Raw genomic sequence first — 21,168 nt, 5'->3', positions numbered from 1 at the left:
CCCCTAAGCTGGAAACCTATTCCCATTTCATTTTTTTCTAGATGTCACGTATACAATACTATACAACAGTGTGCAAGTTCTAGACTCCTGCCATTCTTGTCCTGTCACTCCCATCTTATAGAAAGGAAGAAACTACATTCTTGTCCTTAGATGGAAGGAAATTATGTGGATATGTGTTATGGTGGGGGAGACCACTGATAACCAGAAAGTATTTGTCAGTTTTCTGCTTGGCACCAAGACCTTTCACCACTTGGTGAAGTGAATATAGAAAGATTTGCTATTACACAGTTATGAATGTTATTTAAAAAGATGGATGATCATGTAATTAACAGAAATTCAAGTGGTTGTTTTTCTTTTAATGTTTTAGCACTTAAGACTTAACTGAAGAATATGATACAAAATTTAAATGATCTATGCTACTGAAATTAAGATTTCTCTTGAAGAATTTCAGTCTTGGCTGCTTCAGAGTACTGGTATTTTGAAAGTAACCTATATTTACTCACTGAATTATACATTTAAACCTGGATATTTTGAGACTTCAAAAGAACTTAAATAGATGTGAATGTTTTCCTAACCAATACTTCTCATGCAGTTTGCACATGCCCAGGGCATCTGCAAGTTAATCTGTAGTATAAATGAAGTTTGAAATAGAGTTGTTTCTAATAGCAGTGGTTACATTTCAGAGAACTATTTTAATAAATGCTATTTATGAGTATTTGGATATTTGCAGCTACACAGTCAGGACAAATGTCTGGGGAAGGTAAAGCTGGTCCTCCAGGAGGCAGTTCACGTGCAGCATTTCCACAAGGTGGTAGAGGACGGGGCCGTTTTCCAGGGGCTGTTCCCGGTGGGGACAGGTTTCCTGGGCCAGCAGGACCAGGAGGGCCACCCCCACCTTTTCCAGGTAAAAATTTTTTTAAATAACCATGGATAAAACATGTCTACCTAATACCTCTTTTCCTTTTCTCTCTTTTTCAAGTAATGCATTATTAATGTGACTTACTCTCCTTGTTATGCTATTTTTGGAATCCAGGAAATTTGATCAAGCATCTTGTTAAAGGAACTCGGCCTTTGTTCCTGGAAACTAGGATTCCATGGCATATGGGGCACAGCATAGAGGAAATACCCATTTTTGGCCTAAAAGGTCTTTATTTTTCTCCAAACTTGCTTGACTTATATATAGAATATTTACATCCGTCTTATTTTCTTACCTCTTAAAAAAATCCTTTCAAGACCGTTTTTCCTTGTTTCACTTTCTAGCTTGGCATCAGAGTAGAATATAAGGTGGGTGATTTCACTGTAAGAAGTGTGTGTACACTGAAAGATGGCAAATATCTCTAAGCACTGTAATCTTTTTTTATTAAAATTTTTGTTTTAATAATTTTTCTTAAGCATAAATTGAGCTAGTTAAATGCATAAGGATATACTTCACCTATGTATTTGTTAGTGTAGCATTTATCATATGGGTTTCATTTAAAGAGAATCTTTGTTTATGGGTTATACTTGAAAATGATAATCTTGGCATAAAGGTTAAAATATCTTATTATTGAAGTTGTTTTTTTTTTTTTCTTTCTCTTCTTTATTCTTTAGCTGGACAGACTCCACCACGTCCCCCTTTAGGTCCTCCAGGCCCACCTGGTCCACCAGGTCCTCCACCTCCTGGCCAGGTTCTGCCTCCTCCACTAGCTGGGCCTCCTAATCGAGGAGATCGCCCTCCACCACCAGTTCTTTTTCCTGGACAACCTTTTGGGCAGCCTCCACTGGGTCCGCTTCCACCTGGTCCTCCACCTCCAGTTCCGGGCTACGGGCCCCCTCCTGGGCCACCACCTCCACAACAGGGACCACCTCCACCTCCAGGCCCCTTTCCACCTCGTCCACCTGGCCCTCTTGGGCCACCCCTTACACTTGCTCCTCCTCCTCATCTTCCTGGACCACCTCCAGGTGCCCCGCCTCCAGCTCCACATGTGAACCCGGCTTTCTTTCCTCCACCAACTAATAGCGGCATGCCTACATCAGATAGCCGGGGTCCACCACCAGCAGATCCATATGGCCGACCTCCACCATATGATAGGGGTGACTATGGGCCTCCTGGAAGGTAAGTTAGTATGTATCTGTGAAAGTAAACTGAGTGTATTTAATTTATAAAAAATACTCTAAGCTCCATCACTAAGGTGTCTTTTAATTATGGTCTTCTCCCCAGATATTTAATTTTCTGTGTTGTCTGTTTTATTTGGAAGGGACAGCATGATATGGTGAAAAGCATAGTGGTTAGGAAAAATAATCCCGACTTTGCCATTTACATAGCCTTGTCATTTAGAGCAAGTCAGTAAGTTCTATGGGTTCATTTTCATCATTTTTAAAATTAATATAAAGTAGCAAATGGGATCTTTAAGCTATTTTCAAGATTTTAAAATTTAAATTTCATTAACTGTTGATCACACTACACAGAAAACCAGTTTCTTTTTTTTTTTTTAAGGCATTAGATCATTTTGTTTGGTAGGTACTATTTATTGATTATTCTGTGCTAATCAGAAGACCTGATTAGCAGATTACTAACTTTTAATTAAAATGGGAACATCAAATAATTTAATAATTATACTTGGCTAAACAAAATCTTCTGAAACACGCTTTATGGAAAAAATAATGAGGATCCTTAGTGAAAAGCTGGGTGTGAACCACTGATGAACTAAGTGATCTCTGAACCTCCCTTCCAAAGTAATTTTTTCCATAGTTTTTTTTTTTTTTTTTACTTTTTTTATTAGAAAAATTGAAGGTTTACAGAAAAATGCCAAAAGTAGAGTTCCCATATATTCTTCTTATAAACACCATGTGTTAATGTTGTACCTTTGCTGAAATTGATAGAAGAATATTATTATAATTATACTGTTAACTATAGTCCATAGTTTACATTAAGATTCACTGTTTGTTGTACAGCCCTCTGGTTTTTGTTTTTTAATTTTTATTCTAGTAATATACAACCCCAAATTTCCCCTTTTAGCCAAATTCTAATATATAATTCAGTGCTGTTAATTATGCTTACAATGTGCCAGATCACTAACATCCATTACCAGAATCTTTACCCCAAATAGAAATTCTGTATCAGTTAAGCAATAACTCCCCCCTCCCCCCATCCCCAGCCATACCCTGGTTTCTGACTCTTTGAATTGCTTATTTAAATTTCAGACTTCATACTCAGATTTTAATCTGGGGAGCTATGTTTATCATCAATGAAGAATGATTTGAATTTGCAAGGACACCATTCAGTTTCCTTTGAGTTTTTTTTTTTTTTTAAACCAAAATTTTATTTATTTACTTTTCAATAAGTTTAAATCCTTGTGGGGTACAGCATCACAGGGATTCAGTGTCCGGTGGCCTAAGCAGGAAGGTTGCTTCGGAATTTGGTATGAACCATGCGACTATTTCCATGGGTGCAAGGTACTTTTCCCCAGATTGCTCTGGTTTTGTTAGGTTTACCTCCAAGAATCACTGTGTTGTTTTTTGGCTTTGTACACATAAAAGCACATCTCTTGCCCAAGTAGAATTCAGTTTATCTCTGGCATAAATCCTTCAGTTTTAGAAAGAGCTGTGTGTTCCCCATGGTTCTGGAGATCCCACTTACAGGCAGCAAAAATGGCTTTGGACCACAGCCTACCTGACCTATTTGCTGTTTTAAAATTCCTGTTCCCAGTAGGCCTCCACAGGCTCCAAGATGGCAGAAAGAAGTTCCTTTGAGTTTATTATGTTTTTAGATTCTTTATTACTATTTAAACTACTTTGTTCTTCCATTTATCTAATAATGTCCTCCAGGAATAAATCTGGATGTCTGTCTAATTCCATACAGTTTGCACAGGCCCAAGAATAAATTTTTGGTTATAATAATAATCAAAAGAGGTCAGTAGACCTCTTTTATTGAAAATTGGAGAAAAAATGTATTTTTTTTAATGTGGCATTTTTCACGGTCGGGGATAGCATGGGCACAAGTCACAGCATTTAGTTGAAAGCATACATGGATTTGGAACAACTTGTAATGTGGTCAAAATGTTATAAAGTTTTGGGAATAATTATTACTTAGGAATGACTTGGGAATATTATGTAAACGTATCACCAAAATATCTTATAAACATGCAAAAAGTTAGATTAGCTATTTCCTTATTTCACCAGAACGAATTTCTACTGCTCTTGCTTGCCTAAACTGACATCATCCTACCTAGTAACTTCCAAAATGGCAAAAAGTTTATCTTCTTTCTGTACTGTACATGTTTTACAGTATAGAAAAATTTGGAGATTTTTAAAAATTGTTAAAATTTGGGAATTTTTATTCATTTTATCCAACAAATATTTAATCTTTTTGGGTGCCTTTTATGTGCCAGATACTCTTCCAGAGTTTCAGTGGCAAACAAGATAGTATTAGATCTTGTCCTGCATGAAATTTCCATTCTGTTCATTGATCAGATATTTGTTATTCTGCTGTAAATTGGATCCTGTGTCTAGAGGATACAAATACAAATGAAACCAAATTCCTGACCTTTTTGTTTAGGGCTGTATTTTTTTCAGCCAACTCTTTTGTTACATATATGTGTATACACCTATCAGCACAATTTATTAAGTGTTTTTGTTTGACTTTTTGTAAAGTATTGTAGATATATAAATATATCTCTTTTTTGCCCTCCAGAAAGATGAGGTTTCTAAGCTGCTACTTTATTTCAGCTGAAAAATTGTGGTGTAAGAGAATTTTGTTTAGGCTTGTTCTCTGTAGAAGCAAATAGCATGCTTCAATCTGGAAATGGCTAGTATTAATTGCTTTACACTGTTATGACTAACTTAGAAAATCTGTTATACATAATTTAAGGTTTATTTTGATTTTTTAGGGAAATGGATACTGCAAGAACGCCATTGAGTGAAGCTGAGTTTGAAGAAATCATGAATAGAAATAGGGCAATTTCAAGCAGTGCCATTTCAAGAGCTGTTTCTGATGCTAGTGCTGGTTTGTACACTTTTTTCCTGTATTAATATTTCTTACGTTATTAGAAATGACTTGAAGGTGTGGGTCGTTTATGTCTAGTAGTTCTTTTTATCTTGACAAATCATTAACTATAATTTATTTAAAAGGCATTGAGGGAATCTGTATCACAGTGTAGTAGAAAGTTTCTCCTAGTTTTAAATTTTAGGTATACATTTAAGCCTTCTGCTGACATTTAATGGCACTGGGGCTTTAAGCAACTCATTTATTCTCATATTTGCAAAATCTGTTTCATACAGCTATATTACTGACAAACTATGTTAATTTCATGCATATGAACGCACAAGGTGGAACACTACAATTAGGACATTATCTTCTGTAGTCATTTTAAAGTACACTGCTTGTGTAAAATGCTTTTATCACCCTTGCCCTAAGTGGTTTGGTGGTATTTTGAAAGCAAAATTTGTTTTATTTTAAACCACACTTCTCCTGTTTTTCTCTCTATAGGTGATTATGGGAGTGCTATTGAGACATTGGTAACTGCAATTTCCTTAATTAAACAATCCAAAGTGTCTGCTGATGATCGTTGCAAAGTCCTTATTAGCTCTTTGCAAGATTGCCTTCATGGAATTGAGTCTAAGTCTTATGGTTCTGGATCAAGGTAAAACTTTCCTGTCTCATGCCAATCAAAACTGCTAGTTTAAAAATGGAAAATTTATTGTGTTTGGAGGACTTTAAAATAGGACCTTGATTTTACTTCTTGTTTAGTCAGTGGCCAGAGTGATCTCTTAACTATACATCAAATGTTAGGCATTTGCTTAAAATCCTTCGAAGGCTTCTAGTTGCCCTTAGAATAAAACTGCTAACATTTAGTGAGGCACTGTGTAATGTAGTCTTTTTTTTATCATTTCCTTTTCATTTTGTACCCTTCCCCTTGCCCAGTATACTCCAGCCATACTGGTTGCCCTTCTATTTCCTGTGACAAATCAAGCGCTTGACTACCTTACTACTTTTGCATTTAGAATTCCTCTTGCTGGTAACCCTTTTCCTTGGCTCTTCACAAAGCTCCCAGGTTAGTGTGTCATATCACTCTGGTCATTTCTCTTAGTACACTGTAATCTATTCTTATTTGTTATTAAATGCATAGTCTCACTAGAACACAAGTTGAGTGATGGCAGGGGCCTAATCTGTCCCAGTCACTACAGTATTTCCAGTGCCTAAACAGTGCCTCGTACATTATGGGTGCTCCATACATGTTTCTTGAATGAGAGAGTTAATGAATGAATCAGTGATCTATTTCTTATTTATTCTTGAAAATTTACTTACTTTTGAAAGGTAGATCTTAAATCTTTATGTTACTCTTTTTTTTTTTTTTAATTTGAAATAATTTCAAACTTGCAGGAACAGTTGCAAAAGTAATACAAACCCCACACAAAGAATTCCAACATACCCTCCTCTCTCCAGATATCTGGTTCTATCAGATACCTGGTTCTACTGACATTTTGCCACATTTGCTGTACATCATTGTGTCTGTTCATCCAACAGTCTTATCCATCTTTCTGAACATCTGTTTATCCGTTTTCTGATCATTTGAGCATAGGTTGAATATTCATCCTCCTTGAATGCTTAATTCTGCCATGTACATTTCCTAAGAACAGGATAATCACTTACGTAATCATCTGAAATGCATTGTCAAGTTTAAGATGTTTATTACTGATAAAAAGTTCACAGTCTCTATCCCAATTTTTTTCATATGTCCCAATAATGTCCTTTTGAACCTTTTCTCCTCCTTTATTAGACCATGTCCAGGATCATGTATTGCATATAGTTTTCATTATCTCTTTAGTTGCTCTTTCTTTATTAACCCTGGGAACATATATACAACATAAATTTTCCCATCTCAGCCTCACCCGAAGCATACCATTCAGTGGGATTAATCATATTCACAATGTTGCGAAACTCTCCCCACCATCCATTACTAAATCTTTCCCATCTTCCTAAACAGAAACCCTACACCCATTATGCATATACTCCCCTTTCCTCCTGCCTCTGGGAGCCTATACTCTACTTTCTGTCTCTGTGAGCTTGCACATTCTCCAGTACTTCCTTTGCAGTTTCCATGGGACTTAAATTTAACATTCTAAGTCTATGACAATCTTGGTGCCAATTTACCTCCAGTAGTCTACACAAACTGTGTTCCTGTACCCGTGTCCCCCCACCATTATGCAGTTCTTGTCACAAATTCCTGTGAATCCCAAACCACTAATTTATCATTACATTTTATGCATTTGCCTTTTTAGTAAAAAGTGAAGTTACAAACCAAAAATATAATAGCACTGGCATTTTTTTTTTTTAACACCTGTGTTGTTCCGTTTAGTTCTTTACTTTTTCATACGGCTTTGATCTGTTGACTTTTGTTCTTTCCTTTCAACCTGTAGAACTCCCTTTAACATCTATTGTAGGGCCAGTATAGTGGTGACAGATCCCCTCAGCTTTTATTTATCTGGAAATGTTTTCTTCTCTCCCTCATTTTTGAAAGACTGTTTTACAGAATTCTTGGTTGATAGGCTTTTGCTTTTTGTACTTTAATAAATATGTCATCCTATTGCCTTCTTGCCTCCATGGTTTCCAAAGAGAAATCAGCACTTAATCTTCTTGAGGCTCCCTTGTATATTGCTTCTTGCAGCTTTCAGCATTCTCTCTTTGGCCTACACATATATGCTCCCAAGAATGTACATGAAAGTTACTTTTTTCCCTCTAGAACTGGGGCCTGGGACTTGCACTGGCCAGAAGACACTACCGTTTCTAAGTTCTTCTCTTGATTTAACACTTGCCTGTTAACTGCAATCCTTTAACTGTTTTCTGGAGCTTTGTTGGAGGTGTTTCTGCAAGTTGTTCATAGCTTCTGTGGGGGAATGTAGCCCTGCAGCTTTTCACTCCACGGTCTTGATTGGGCAGGGCCACATGATATTCTTAGGTCTGCCTGTAGTCTATCTTTTCTGGTGGTATAGTTTTTTTTAGTTGGGTAAGGAAAAGGAGCTCGTCTTTATCCTGCCCCATGATTTTACAATTATTATCTTCCTGATGGTTACTCTTCTGGCTCCCTACCCCCACCCCCAAAGCATATTTACATATTAATTAGAAATTATCTTAGTGGAGCTGTACTCTTGAAGATATTTATATATAGGCTTAGGAAAAGATCTAGTTAATGGGTATTGATTTTTTTAATGTATTTAAGTCAAATTGTATATTGAGTGATTTCATGGGTTATATATCTAAAAATTATTTTTTAGATCTTCTTTAGATTTAATTAAACACAAGTGTTTTAAAATATTCTCCCCTTGCTTTTCTTTTTGTTCATTCAGTAAATACTACATGTCTGTGTGTTAGGCTACTAGTAAGTAGATGATGTGATGTATTGCCATAATGTGTCTAGTTTCCAAATTTTTGGTGCATAATTTTTTTAAATGAAATTTCCAGTTCATGCTTGTGAGTGACTTGGTAAATAATTATCGCCATTTCAGAAGAGTAAGTCTAAAGTAGATGTAGAAGGAGTTTTTTTTTTTTTTCCTTTCTTAGGTTTTTTTAAACACGAGAATATTGACTCTTAGCTCTTTAAACTACTGAATTATGGAGAGCATTAATCCAGTAATTTCTTTTAGAAGACGTGAACGATCAAGAGAGAGGGACCATAGTAGATCACGGGAAAAGAGTCGGCGTCATAAATCCCGTAGTAGAGACCGTCATGACGATTATTATAGAGAGAGAAGCAGAGAACGAGAGAGGCACCGAGATCGTGATCGAGACCGTGACCGAGAGCGCGACCGCGAGCGCGAGTATCGCCATCGTTAGAGAAGGTGGGTATTCCTTGTTCCTGTTGTATTTGGCTTATGTATTTTTAACGGTAATTATAACTCCAAGGCTATTGTTTATACAGTATATACCTACATTTTAAATGGTCCAGCTACATGTTCTGAATTTAATCTTCTGGAAACATCTGTGACAAATAATAGGTAAGTAGTAACAGGTAAAAATTTTGTTCTTTTCTCCTTGAACATTTATATTGTTGAGTTACCACTTTTAGTTTTCAAATCTTAATGGTCTTAAAAAAGCAAGAAATAATCAAGAGGACTCATTGTCTACTTCTAAAATCTAAAAATTGTGATTCTTAATCACACACTTAGTTTGCATGTGATTTAACATAAAGTAAAGGGAGTCATTTCATACATGTATGTTATGCGCTTGGATTTTTAAAAATAAATTTCAAGTTTCTATCCTTGAACTAATCTCAGTTGTCCCTAAACTTTTAAAGAAAATCTAATAGCTAATAGTTTATAATACAGGAGGATGATTTCACAGCATTAAAAGATCTTTAAAAGAAAATTTTTTTAGGTAAGAAACTGTTTTCCTTGCATCTTAAGTTTGCCTTTCGTTTTTAAAAGAAAAGAAAAACAGTATTCTTTAAGTTGCAAAGATTGCAAAAGCTACTCAGTTAAAATGGCTGCTGAGTAGTCCCTATCTAAAAATTTTTAATTGTATCAAACCATACATCCCCCATTAGAATAACCTTGAAATAATTCTTTGCTGTTTCATTCATAAACCATAATCATTGTCTTTTTTTTCTGTATCTTAAAACTATTTCTTTTGTGCATTTTTCATAAAATGGAAAGAGTGGTCTGTTTATACTTCATTTTCACGTGTAATTTTATTTTTCATTTGTGAACAGCATTTATTCATGTGAAAAGTGGGAAGTAATGGGGAAGGCACCATAAACTTGTGCATGTGATAGAGGTTATTCTGTAAACAAAAATATATTTTCTTTAGGTACTGGTTTCTTATCCATGTTTAATCAGGCTAAAACAAGCCCCTTATATGAAACTACTTTTTAAAAGATTATTTCAGCAGTCATGGGAAACTTCTTGAAAATTCATTCATGGTAATCAGTATTTAAATTGTCATGGGCAAAATCAAAGGTTTTATCAAGTGTATGGTAGTTCTGTGATAGAATAGCAGTTTCTTTAACTGTAACAGATTTATTTTTAGCAAGTGAGATACTTTGAAGAATACTATTTTGAAAATAAGCATGTAAGTCTTGTTATTTTTCTGGAACACAAATAAGCTGTTACATTGTTTACATTTAAGGGCTTTTTGAAGTGAAAGGCCCAGTTTTAATCCTTTAACCCGCTATTTGAATGTACATCCTGAATATTTAGCAAAACTTAATTTTTAAATAGTTGTTCATGTATTGTATTACAGAGCTTAATATAAGTAATTTGCAAAACATTCCTTTACTATGAGGTAAAACCTCTTTCACTTTTAAAATTAAGCTAATTGAAATTGGTAATTGTTTTTAGATATAAATTAAATGTTGTATCCTGTAAATCTAAAGACTAAATTTTAAAGATGTAGGTTTGTTTTTTTTTTTTTTCCTCTGAGTTGAATAGATAGGATCCCGTCTTATAAAAAATTCCTAGTGTTTATCAGTTGTTTAATGTGAATTGTGGCCAGGTGATTACTTGAAATGCTTAACTATTTTAGCCATTTCATTATAAACAGGTACAGGTTCTATAAATTATATTTTTATTTAGACTGTTAGTTATCAACAGACTTCTGATTGCTGAAAGCATGATAATACTTGTGTACATTTTTAGTCATCTCCAAATTGGGTGTTCCCCCATCAAAGGCCTCTAGTCCAATTTATCCCCCAAGTTAATTGATGACAGTTTTCTTATTGATTTTAATAAAAATAACATAGTCTATCAGGTAAACTTTTAATGAAAAAATCTAATCAGGTAAACTTTCTGAAAAGTCCATTGTTAATTTTAAATACTTTGATTAACATTACATTCTAGTAACGTGTACAACTATATCTGACTTTTGAGTTTGATAACATTCAGGAATTAACGGTGAATTCCCAACTTGCAAACTATTGTTGACATTTTTTCTTAATCACTGATGTACCATACCAAAATTCCCATGTTTTGTTTGTACATTAATCAAAATTGAGTTGTAATATTGTCATGTGCCTTCATCCAAGCAAAATTTTACATAAGCATCTCCAGTGCAGAAATTCTGTTATCCTGGAATATTGTACCTTTGGTATGACAAACAGTATTGATTGTGGATGTAGACATGAACACTGGGTGGGACTGGGATCAAATATATTCAGGTGAAAAACGTTTTTAAACAAACAACAAACTACCTGCAACTTTCCTCACCATCATAAGGTCTGTTGTTGACCTTTTTAGAAGTTTTAAAATATGAGTCCTTTTGAGCTGTTATGTAAAATTAAATGGACTAAGTGGAATGATAGTAACTTGAAAGCTAAAGTGAATGTTAGTAGAAAGTCTGTGTGTACTAATAAAGCAATAATGTAATCTTATTAAAGTGATGATGAATTGCTAAAAGGACAAGTTCTTAATATAACTGGAAACTTAACGGTGTTGGCAAGCTGTTATTGTCTGTCCCATCTTAATTTTTTTTGTGTTTGAACTGTTGGTAATGTTAATTGCATTCTCTCAGTTATGAAAAATGTATTAGTTTTTCTAAAAAGCATTTAATATTTAAGTAAAAATAGATATTTTAATTAGAAAATAACAGTATTGTATAGATTTAAGTATGTAAATACATTGTACTTCGTATTCTGTAATTTCTGCCTTTATTCTCAAACCACTCTGAGCAAAACAAAAGTAGTTCAGTTCTTTAACATTATTTTATCTTTTTTACAGAAATTCATTTACCTTCACAGTTAATTCTCTTTTGGGTTGTATTACTCTTTTTAATTGTTTGGAACATCCTATTCAGCAGATGTCTGTTAACAATTCAGGTTTTGCTTGGTGTGCTGGAAAGTAATAGATGCAAATTATTTTTCTAAATACTCTTCTTTCAGGCTCCCTCTCTGCATGATTTATGAGGTTTTACGTATTCTTAAATCCTTACCATTTCTTTGTAGAAGTTTTGAAACATCATGTATGGTGTCTGGATTAAATAACTACACTTTACTTTGCTGATTACTTTCTTCCTTCTACCATAAATATGATGATCTTATATTTTGCTGCTATTGCACAAGATTTAGGATGCTTGCGTTTTTTATTCAATGAAGATACTGCTTATATCTTTGTATTACTTTGGAAAAACCAAAAAAAGCCAAAAGTATCATTTTAATTATTTTTTTTCCTTGTATAGTAAGATGCTTCATCTCTTTGAGAGTTAGTGTTGCATTGGGGCTTATGTGAAAATTAAGTTTTCCTAATTACCTGAAGTAATATTACCTGTTAATAAAATTTTTAAATGATTTCTGCCAAACTCTTTGGTCACCTGAGGCCTACCTAATATTTCCCAGCCCTGTGTTTCCTTGTGTTTTTCCCTATATCCATAACTACTCATCTGGATGTGCTAGCTCCCATTCCTTTCACTCTACTTTTCCTTGCCCTTAGAATTAATTTGCAAAACCTTTCTGACTACACAGCTGTCTTAATTGAAGTGACAAGAGGATAGGAAGTAATCCATTAAATGGATGTATAGTGTGTTTTGCTCACTGTGGTTTGAGAATATAGTTTTGTCTAAAAATAATGTTTAAAAAAATTTCAGTACCTATGTGGGTCACCTTGCTCTCTCACCTTCATCTCAGTGTGAAATTTACTACCATTGTTTTGGTTTGTAAATTAGATTGTTTTGAATAAATATGTTTTGAATAAATACCTAGTTAGCACTGTTTAAAGAAAAACTGATAACCAAAAGGGGGGAAGGGTACAATATATGCTATCCACATTTTCTAGTTGGCCTTCTGGGTAGCATGTTTTAACTCACAATGAATTCTAAATCACATAAAGAACTTATTTTGGAATGTCCATTTTGTGAATCTTTTTTGGAGCAAAGCTGATTTTTCTTAGAATGTGATGAAGTTTGTTTCTGCCATTTAATGGGTTATCAATAGTGACAGTCATGTAATTTTTATGGTGTAATAAAATGCTTTGGTTAAAATGAGGTAAGTACTGTGTCCAGAGGTAGAAAGATGAAAATATGAAGTGTTATGGTAGTGAGGGACTTTTTGGTAAACATCTACAATTAACAGAATTGTTTTGTGTAATGTGCTCTAGTCAACATGAGAAGGAATTTTTATTTTAAAAGAGTTAACTTGGTATTTAGATATTTCTATTTCTTTTGCCTACCCTACTTCCATTCCTCTCATTAAGATAAGGAGAAATTTTTGGAGAGACAAAAGTGAGTTTCATTTCATTGAGTTAATTAGTACATCTCTAATTATATTAGAATCCTTTTAACTCAGTATATTAATGTAAAAACCTATAAAAGAAGCCATTTCAAATGAATTTTGGAATTTCTTACTTGAAAGATCAACTTACATGAGTTTAGGAATACCAATGCTTGAAAATCTGCTTAGATAAGTTTGTAATAGAAATGCTCATAATCTGAGTTGTTAATATTGGCTTGATCCTAACATATACCTCAAAATGCAGATATTTCCCCTATGTATTGAAATTTTTCTTAGTGCTTACTTCAGTTTACAGATTTTATTGAAGAGCTGTAGATTCCTTTTATTTTCTTAGTTGTTTTAACACATGTTTACATCGGTCTTTTATAACTGATAGGTAAAGCAAGTAATTGTGTGGCTTTGACATTTCGGAAGTAACTACAGGTATTCTGAAAATATAAGCATTGGATGTATTTGTCACTTTTAAGCTTCTTTTTAATATCTTTGTTTATGTAGACGCCTACTTAGGTGTTTGAGACTCTAATATGGAACTGGATTATTGGAATTGGGTTGTATTGCCTTCAAATTCGCTTCCGTTTGAGATTGTAACATTTGTATTTCCAGATGGATAAATGTAAAGTGTTTAGAAATAAAAATAAATAAAAACTGCCAGACTAGCCCCAGATTTTATATGTGTGTATGGTGAAAATTAGAGATTTATTAATAGTAAAGATATACCTATAAATTATAATCAAGCAAAAGATGACTGCATTCGTCCTTAATAAATATGGATATTGTAATTTCGTGAGTAGGATTCTTTAGAAAAAGGAGCAAAATTCCCCATTGGTGTGACAAATGGTATAAAATTGCAGAATATGCTGTATGATTTTTGGAAGGGTTGGATATTTTTGTTTTGCTCACAGTGGCTTTAAATAGTGTTTCCCCCTTAATCACATGACCTCTCTTCTTTATCTCCAGCACAACAAAAAAATTAGGGAGATAGTATTATTTTTCAGTGAGATTTTGTGAATTCCCAGTAATCCTTTTTTCAGATAAGAACATATACCCTGTCTTTTTAAAATATTTTACCAACTTTTAAAAATGCATTGTAAGTAATAAAGATGAGACATTTGAAAGGTGCCATTTAAAATGTTTTTCATTGAATAATTCCATTAAATAGCTTTATCAACATGTAAGTTGAAGGTGCAATAAAAGGTAGCATTATTTTTTGACAGATAGAGATAGAAATTTTTTAAAAGAGGAAGTCCAGAATTAACATCTGTTTTTTCCTTTTCCAGTTGTAAAATTTAGGTTTTTACTGCTAGACATTGCGAAGGCATATGTGTATTAAGGCTGTTAAGCTGCTTACAGCCTAGTTAGGGGAGGAAGGGCATAGAAAATAAAAGTTACAGTTGTGACAGAAGTGACTTAGGAGCCTTTTTTGTTGTAAAAAATGTATATACTTTTTTCAATTTTCTGGCAAAATATCACTAAACATTGTGCCCTTTGACTCGTAAATTACTTCTTATTTTTGAATAGTCTCTTGGAATTTACATTAAAAAATTTGATGATCACTTATATCATCAGGGAAAACTTGCTTTCAGTGCTTACGAAGTTATTGAATACTTTCATTGTGAACCACTACTGAATTTGCGTATTTATGTATTCTTGAAATTTTAGTTTATCAAATTCTCTTTTTTCCTTTATGTGGGCTTTTAATGAATTTTATCACTGTAGTCTCCCATTTAGCTTGTTTTTGGTTAGTTTATATACTATATTAGATATTTCAAAATAGGTAGACTAGGGTAAAATTACATGTTTTAAATTTGTATTATGTCTGAAGATTTGTACGTGGATGTCACTATATTTATTTAAATGCCCATACTGAGCTATATATAAATTTTATTTATAAATTTTGTAACATGGAGCAGTGTTTGATTTATAACAATTGCAGAAGTTCCTGTAATGCTGTCAAATAAATACAACTAATTTGTAAAATATGCATTTTATATTCAGTTCATTTAATTGTTAATTGAGTTAATACAGAATTACTGTGTGGGTGAACGAGAAATCTTTACACTAAAACCATCCAAGTATTTTTCCATTTATTTTTGTAGTATGCATACTTTAGAAAATGACTTATAAATGTTTCCTTCATCACAGAAACAGTAGCTGCTAAATTTATATTTGTTTTATTCATTACATTTGTAAGACAATAATATCTAAGAAAAACGAAATCAGACTGTCTCACTTTTCACTCATCAAATAAATTGGGAGTATTTCCCCACCACAAAGGCAGCTACTGTTTCAGCTAATTCTTATTTTGTGTTAGAATACATAAACAGTGACGTAGATGCACGACTTGTGTATGTATAGTTAAGCCAGCATTTTTCTGTGTATTATGGGGAATAGCAAAATCTACATCACAAATTTTGACACATTACAGCTGAAGGAAGAGGAACACCTTGCAAGACAAAACAGTCTTCATGGGGGAAAAATGACGCTTGTCCAGCAGATTGCTTCTTGTGATTGAACTGAACCTGTAAGGATTCATGGATATAATGAACAGGAATAGATCTGAATAAAGCAAATCTGCATAAATGGTAACCAGTAGCTCTACTTTTACTTTTTATGTTGCTTAACTGTTTTATTTGAAGGAAACCTGTGTGATTTAAAAAGTTATAGCTTTTGCAACTTTATTACTGGTTATATACATTTGGCTATTATAATGTGCAAGCAATTGGAAAAAAGTCAAGTAAATGCTTGTTTTTATAGTAGTTTGTTCTTGTTAAAAATGTTCATATGATGATGTCTGTAAACAGCACCACTTTGATTACAATAGATGTAGTGTTGTAATAAACTGTTTAATGGGGCTGATGTGTAAAGCTGTTCAAGTTATTTGATGTTTACACCTCAGGGAAAGTCTTGTGTTCAGCAATATCTAAAGATAATGTTATTATGACAACATTTATACTGTCCTTTAAAAAAGCATTGCAATAGCGTTTTTGGATATGCATCAATCTAATCTTGCGTTCAGTGAATTAAACATAATAATTAAGTGTCTCTTGCCCTTGATTTTGATATTAGAATAGGGGATGACATGGATATTTAATATTTCTATATTCTGCTTTTCTAGCTGTTTTTACCTACTAGTTAGCTTGTGACTTTGCTGAATGGTATGTAATCTTGTAAAATCTGAAATTTGACAGATACATAGCAATCTAGGCAATGTGTAGGGGTGAAAAAATTTGTGTGGTTTTACCATTTTAGTAAAAATTCATGTTATTTGCTACAGTAATGCAGCTTAATTACTAAACAGATGTATTGAAACCCTTTTTGTGAACTGCCAGCATTGAAGAGATGTTTTGAAAATTTATGATCGAGGCTGCAGTTATTTGCTGTTTTATAGTGATGGTGCTTAATGGTTTATTTTTGAAGCTGTGGGCAATGTAAATACAACCATGCAGCAGATAAATACGAGTGAAGAGACCTGGGTTTAGTTTTCGAGTTGCTATAGATTTCTGAAGGGTGTTATGTTTAACATTGGATTATATTCTCCTGTATCTGAAATGGAAGATTATAGGTGCACTCCACAGTTTGAGGAATTGTGTATATATTCATGCAATCGACTGATTCATGCTAGAGTTACTTAGTAATCAAGGATTTTTTTTTCTAACCTGCCTTACGTAAAGGCCTACATTAAAAGCACCTGGTTAGCATGTGTTCATAATTACAAAATCAGCATTGGCAGAATGTCGTCTTAGGTAGACATTTTTATAGGAAGGTCATTCTGAATCATTACTTCAGGAATTTGTTGACTTAAATTCTTAAGCAAGTCATTTTTTAAAAAAAAAATATGTTTTAGTATCTGATTATCTTTGAGAGAGAGATCTTCTGATAATACACATTGATTTTTAAAATTAGAACAGTGCTCAAAGTATTTAAGTACCCTAGGTATTATGTAATGTGCAACTATAGAGGCCCTCTAGAGATTTGCACTGCAGTTCTTCAGTTTCATCTTGTCCATTATCATATACTTCTCACAGAATTACCTGTTTCAAATTATCCATATTATTGCCAGTTTTATTTTTAAGACATTTTGTAATAGGAGTATTTGTGCATGGGATCATTGGTGTTTATCAGAACTATTTGCTGTCAGAAATGATTCTTTTGCGTATTTTAGCTTCTTGAAAATGCAGTTGCCTTTTAAAAATTGAGAGTTGTATCAGTTTTCTTATTTTGTGTATAGGTGTTAGTTTTTGTAATTTCTTGGCTTTCTTATATTTTAATTTAAATGCCCTAGTGGGAAGAAATATGGACATAAATATATTACAAAGAAAATTTAGTTACTATTAAGAGGTTAACAGGTAAGTAAAATTTCGATAAGAATAAAATTTTCTGTGAACAATTTTAGGTTGGAATCACAAAACTAACTGCACTTGAAATGAAAACTGGAATTTTTGTAGTAATTAAGTCCTTCATTTACCTCTTCATTTTCATTAGTGGGACCCTTTAATTGCTCATTCTATACCATTTTTTTCCCTATGTTGTTGATCTCATTACGTAACTTTTGTTGCAGACGGTGTGAGTGTACTAGAATTGTTTGTTGCTAGTCCATTATTTTAAGTTGTCAGATAGAAATAACATGTTTAACCACATAATTTTGCAAAATCCTTCTCTACCTGATAACATATGAATGTATAACAGGAAAGGTAAAAATTGTAAACTTTGTTTTACTCTTCATTCCCTTTCTGTTGTTTTCTTTGGGCTCGTGGTGTTTGAAAACTCTACTTTTTTTAAATGTGTAAAAACAATCCAAAGAGATAAATCCTTGCATAGACATCAAAAAAGAAAAAAAAAAAAAATGTGTGTGTATTCCTGAGACCTTTTCATTTTTCTTAGTTAACAAAAATAATCGTAACGGATATGAAAACAAACAAGCTTAATTTTAAACCATAGTACTTATTAGTGCTATACAGTCAACATTCCTATCAGCCAGTAAAATTATGAATGAGTGATATAGCTCCTGAATGGTATTATTGCTCCTGAAGCAATATTTTGAATTGAATGTGCTGGTTTTTGGTTCAAGGAGGTATGTTGTGGGAAGGTTATTCCAATGTAAATTTGGAGTGTTTATTTTACTTTGTTAACTTTCATAAGCAAGATTTGTAGTAAATTGCAATGGCTATTGATCATAGGTCCCCGTTCAGTGGCCCCTTTACTGTTCTTAAGCAGTTAACTGCAATTTGGAGATTTACGAAAAATTTATGGATTGTTGCTTAAGGTATTTTCATTTAATTCTCCTGTGGAGAATATAGCTTTATTTCTCATAGTTTAAGGTCAGTTCTTAAACATGGAGGTTTTAATGAATGTTGTATAATATTTTTTGTAGTGAAAGGGAAAACTATTGAAAGGGCAAAGACTTTCTCTTTCCCTTATGTATTTAAATGTACCAGTAGCCTAAAATAGTTACTGTTTTATACAATGAGATACTACTATTAGACTTTTCCATTGGAGGGCTCTCAACATTTTGGTTGAATGATCATTGAATTTTCTGTATCTTATAAAATGGCTTCAATTTTGTGTTTAAGCTTCAGCTTATCTTAAGACGTTTATGTTCTTACTGTTTACTGGGAATACAAATATTGAGATTCTTACTGTTTTACAGGTAATGGCTTTTTACATTTTATTCATTACGTTCATTTGCCATCCCACAACCCTCTGTAAATGTTTCCCTCAGTTGTATGTACTTAAATGCACGTCCATCTATTGTACATATTAGACATTTTTTGTGCTAAAATATATCAAGTGGGATTTTCATAGCAAAACATTCTTTTCTGTTCTTACAGTGTGTAGTTTTTTTGTTTTGTTTTGTTTTTTTTGTTTTTAAGCATTAACCTACAATTCAAACACTGGTATATTTATTTTTTAGCAACTTGACTCTTAGAAGCCTTAGACTAACTTTCTTAAAAGTATTCAACCAAAAATTATGAATTTAAGATGTGGCCTTATGTTTTGTGACATTCCTTATGTTTGTAATGTGAGATTTTTGATGGAGAGAAATTAAATATTCAGGATTAAAGTTTGATTGTAAATTGAAATAGGAAATGTGTGTTAAAATGTCTAGGCTTCTGGGAGGAAGTTCTTATAATCTTCTTTCTTGGCATTAGAAAGAAGCAATATGAATTTTTGTGAATATTCAAAATATTCAGGCAATTGTATCCTGTTCAGATTGATTTAGGTTTGTCTTAACCAGTGTTTCTTATTTAAAATTTCAGGTGATTGACTTTCACTGTCTTGAGTATGCAGCTACTATAGTTTTTGTATGGACCATGTAAACACTTGGTTAGATACAGACAGATTTTAATGCTTTAAAGATTTCCTGCGATACTAGTTGACATACTGTAATGGCAGTCTTTTAAAATATAAAGTAGAACTTAACTGAAATCACACAAATCTTGAAATGCTAACTGCAGATAGTAAGTACTACCAGGAGTTTTTCATGTGGGAGTAATGTACAACTCCACCATGGGCTTTATAAGTTTTTCGTTAGGTTCATAATTGCATAGACCCTGAAGTTTAGAGAAAACATTTCATTTTGAAAGTGTATTCTTTTTGCCACACTGTTAACTGCATAACATTTTCCAGCATTCTGTAAGTTGAATTGTTTTTAAATACAATGGTGAATTCATGTTTATTTTTTTACTTTGAAAACTGTAGTACTCAGGTGGTATTTAATGGGAAAGGATCCTTTGGAGAAAATCATAATGTATTCTAAGGAATGCATCTGTAGTGTGGATGACTCGAGCCTTGAAAAAAGGTCTGTTATTATTCCTTCTTCCTCTTCATCCTGTGATATATTAGAAAAGTAGTTTACAGCCCTGTACAGCCTTACCAAGTTGTTGTACAATTTTTAATGGAAAGCCCTTAACAAAAAATTGTGTCATACTACCAGTATCCATGAATTACTGAATTACAGTTTGTAAATAATTTGTCTAATAACAGAAGGCCAAAGAAAGTTAACAATTTTAGCTGTTGACTCTATGGTGACTTCACAATAAGATTTCTGTGCAAAGGTAAGGTGATATTTGATCAAATAGACATCTTTTTGTTGTCCATGAGAACAAGACTTCCATATTAGTGTCTATTAAAAAGCTCATTTCATTTTTATTAAATTGTTTGTAATTGCAATTTTGTGTTTAATGTTTACTTTCTGTCTTTTCTTTCTTTAGCATTTAGGTGACTGTTCAGCAGTTTGCTATACGGCCATTGTTGGTCTTAAACTGCACTAATAACAAGCATGGTATTTATCTTGTATTGAAAATAAAAGTTTTGATAATACTTTGTAGTTTGTCCTTTTTATTTTGATTTGTAATTTATTAACCATTGTGCACAGTTTTGAGTAATTCATCTATATTGGCAGTGTGTAACATTACAGAAGTTGGACTGATGTCTGTATTTCTTTTATTTGAGCCATTCTCTTAGAAAGTGATTATTTTCTTCTCTATTGGCATTTTGATGGTTTTTAAAGCAAAAGATATCTGGCTAAAATTTGGATTAAGAAAACCTAAAAGATTTCTGTGCTGTTCTGTTGTTTTTAAATCTAAGATTCAGAAACCATTTTCTGGTCTTAGGGGATTATAACCAGACTTCTGTTTTCTTTGAAACAAGTTGAGGCCAGTCTGCTTTGGGCATTGGGATGAGACTTGGCTTAAATTTGGGAGAAGAAAATGAATGTCGATACGTAGAAGGATTGTCAGGACTTCTGAGTCTAGCAGAGGTTAGGTTCTGTTTTTTGTGGTGGCGTCCACCTAGAAACATTCAGTCAACCAGGAGAGGGTAGACAGTGGATTAAACTATGGAATGGGGGAGGCATTAATAATCATACTTCGTGCTTTTTACTTTAGCTGGTTGTCAATCCAGCTGCGAAATAGAGTTAATCCATGCTCTCTCTCTCATTTTTTTGAGGGGTGAACTTCAGTGTTTGGGGTTACAA

At 33.2% G+C, this 21,168-nt stretch overlaps 1 protein-coding gene across 5 annotated transcripts in view; it reads left to right on the top strand.

Moving 5' to 3' along the window:
* Positions 1 to 20,513, top strand: part of CPSF6 (cleavage and polyadenylation specific factor 6) — a 38,776-nt gene extending 18,263 nt beyond the window's left edge. The window contains exons 5-11 of one of the 5 annotated variants that reach the window (XM_037845527.1): positions 731 to 904; positions 1,034 to 1,144; positions 1,591 to 2,095; positions 4,869 to 4,984; positions 5,468 to 5,621; positions 8,626 to 8,817; positions 15,619 to 20,513. In XM_037845527.1, coding sequence (XP_037701455.1) covers positions 731 to 904; positions 1,034 to 1,144; positions 1,591 to 2,095; positions 4,869 to 4,984; positions 5,468 to 5,621; positions 8,626 to 8,812 — 1,247 coding nt within the window. In that variant the 3' untranslated portion in view covers positions 8,813 to 8,817; positions 15,619 to 20,513. Of the gene's footprint in view, positions 1 to 730; positions 905 to 1,033; positions 1,145 to 1,590; positions 2,096 to 4,868; positions 4,985 to 5,467; positions 5,622 to 8,622; positions 8,818 to 8,897; positions 10,316 to 15,618 lie in introns of those variants that run through there. The other 4 variants (XM_037845525.1, XM_037845526.1, XM_037845529.1 and 1 more) reach the window with 4 other exon arrangements.
* The last annotated feature ends 655 nt before the right edge of the window (positions 20,514 to 21,168 follow it).

Source organism: Choloepus didactylus, chromosome 8 (genome assembly GCF_015220235.1).
Source record: "Choloepus didactylus isolate mChoDid1 chromosome 8, mChoDid1.pri, whole genome shotgun sequence".
Lineage (NCBI taxonomy): Eukaryota > Metazoa > Chordata > Mammalia > Pilosa > Megalonychidae > Choloepus > Choloepus didactylus.
Note: the sequence above shows the minus strand (reverse complement) of the source record. Positions and strands in the feature narration are given on the sequence as shown.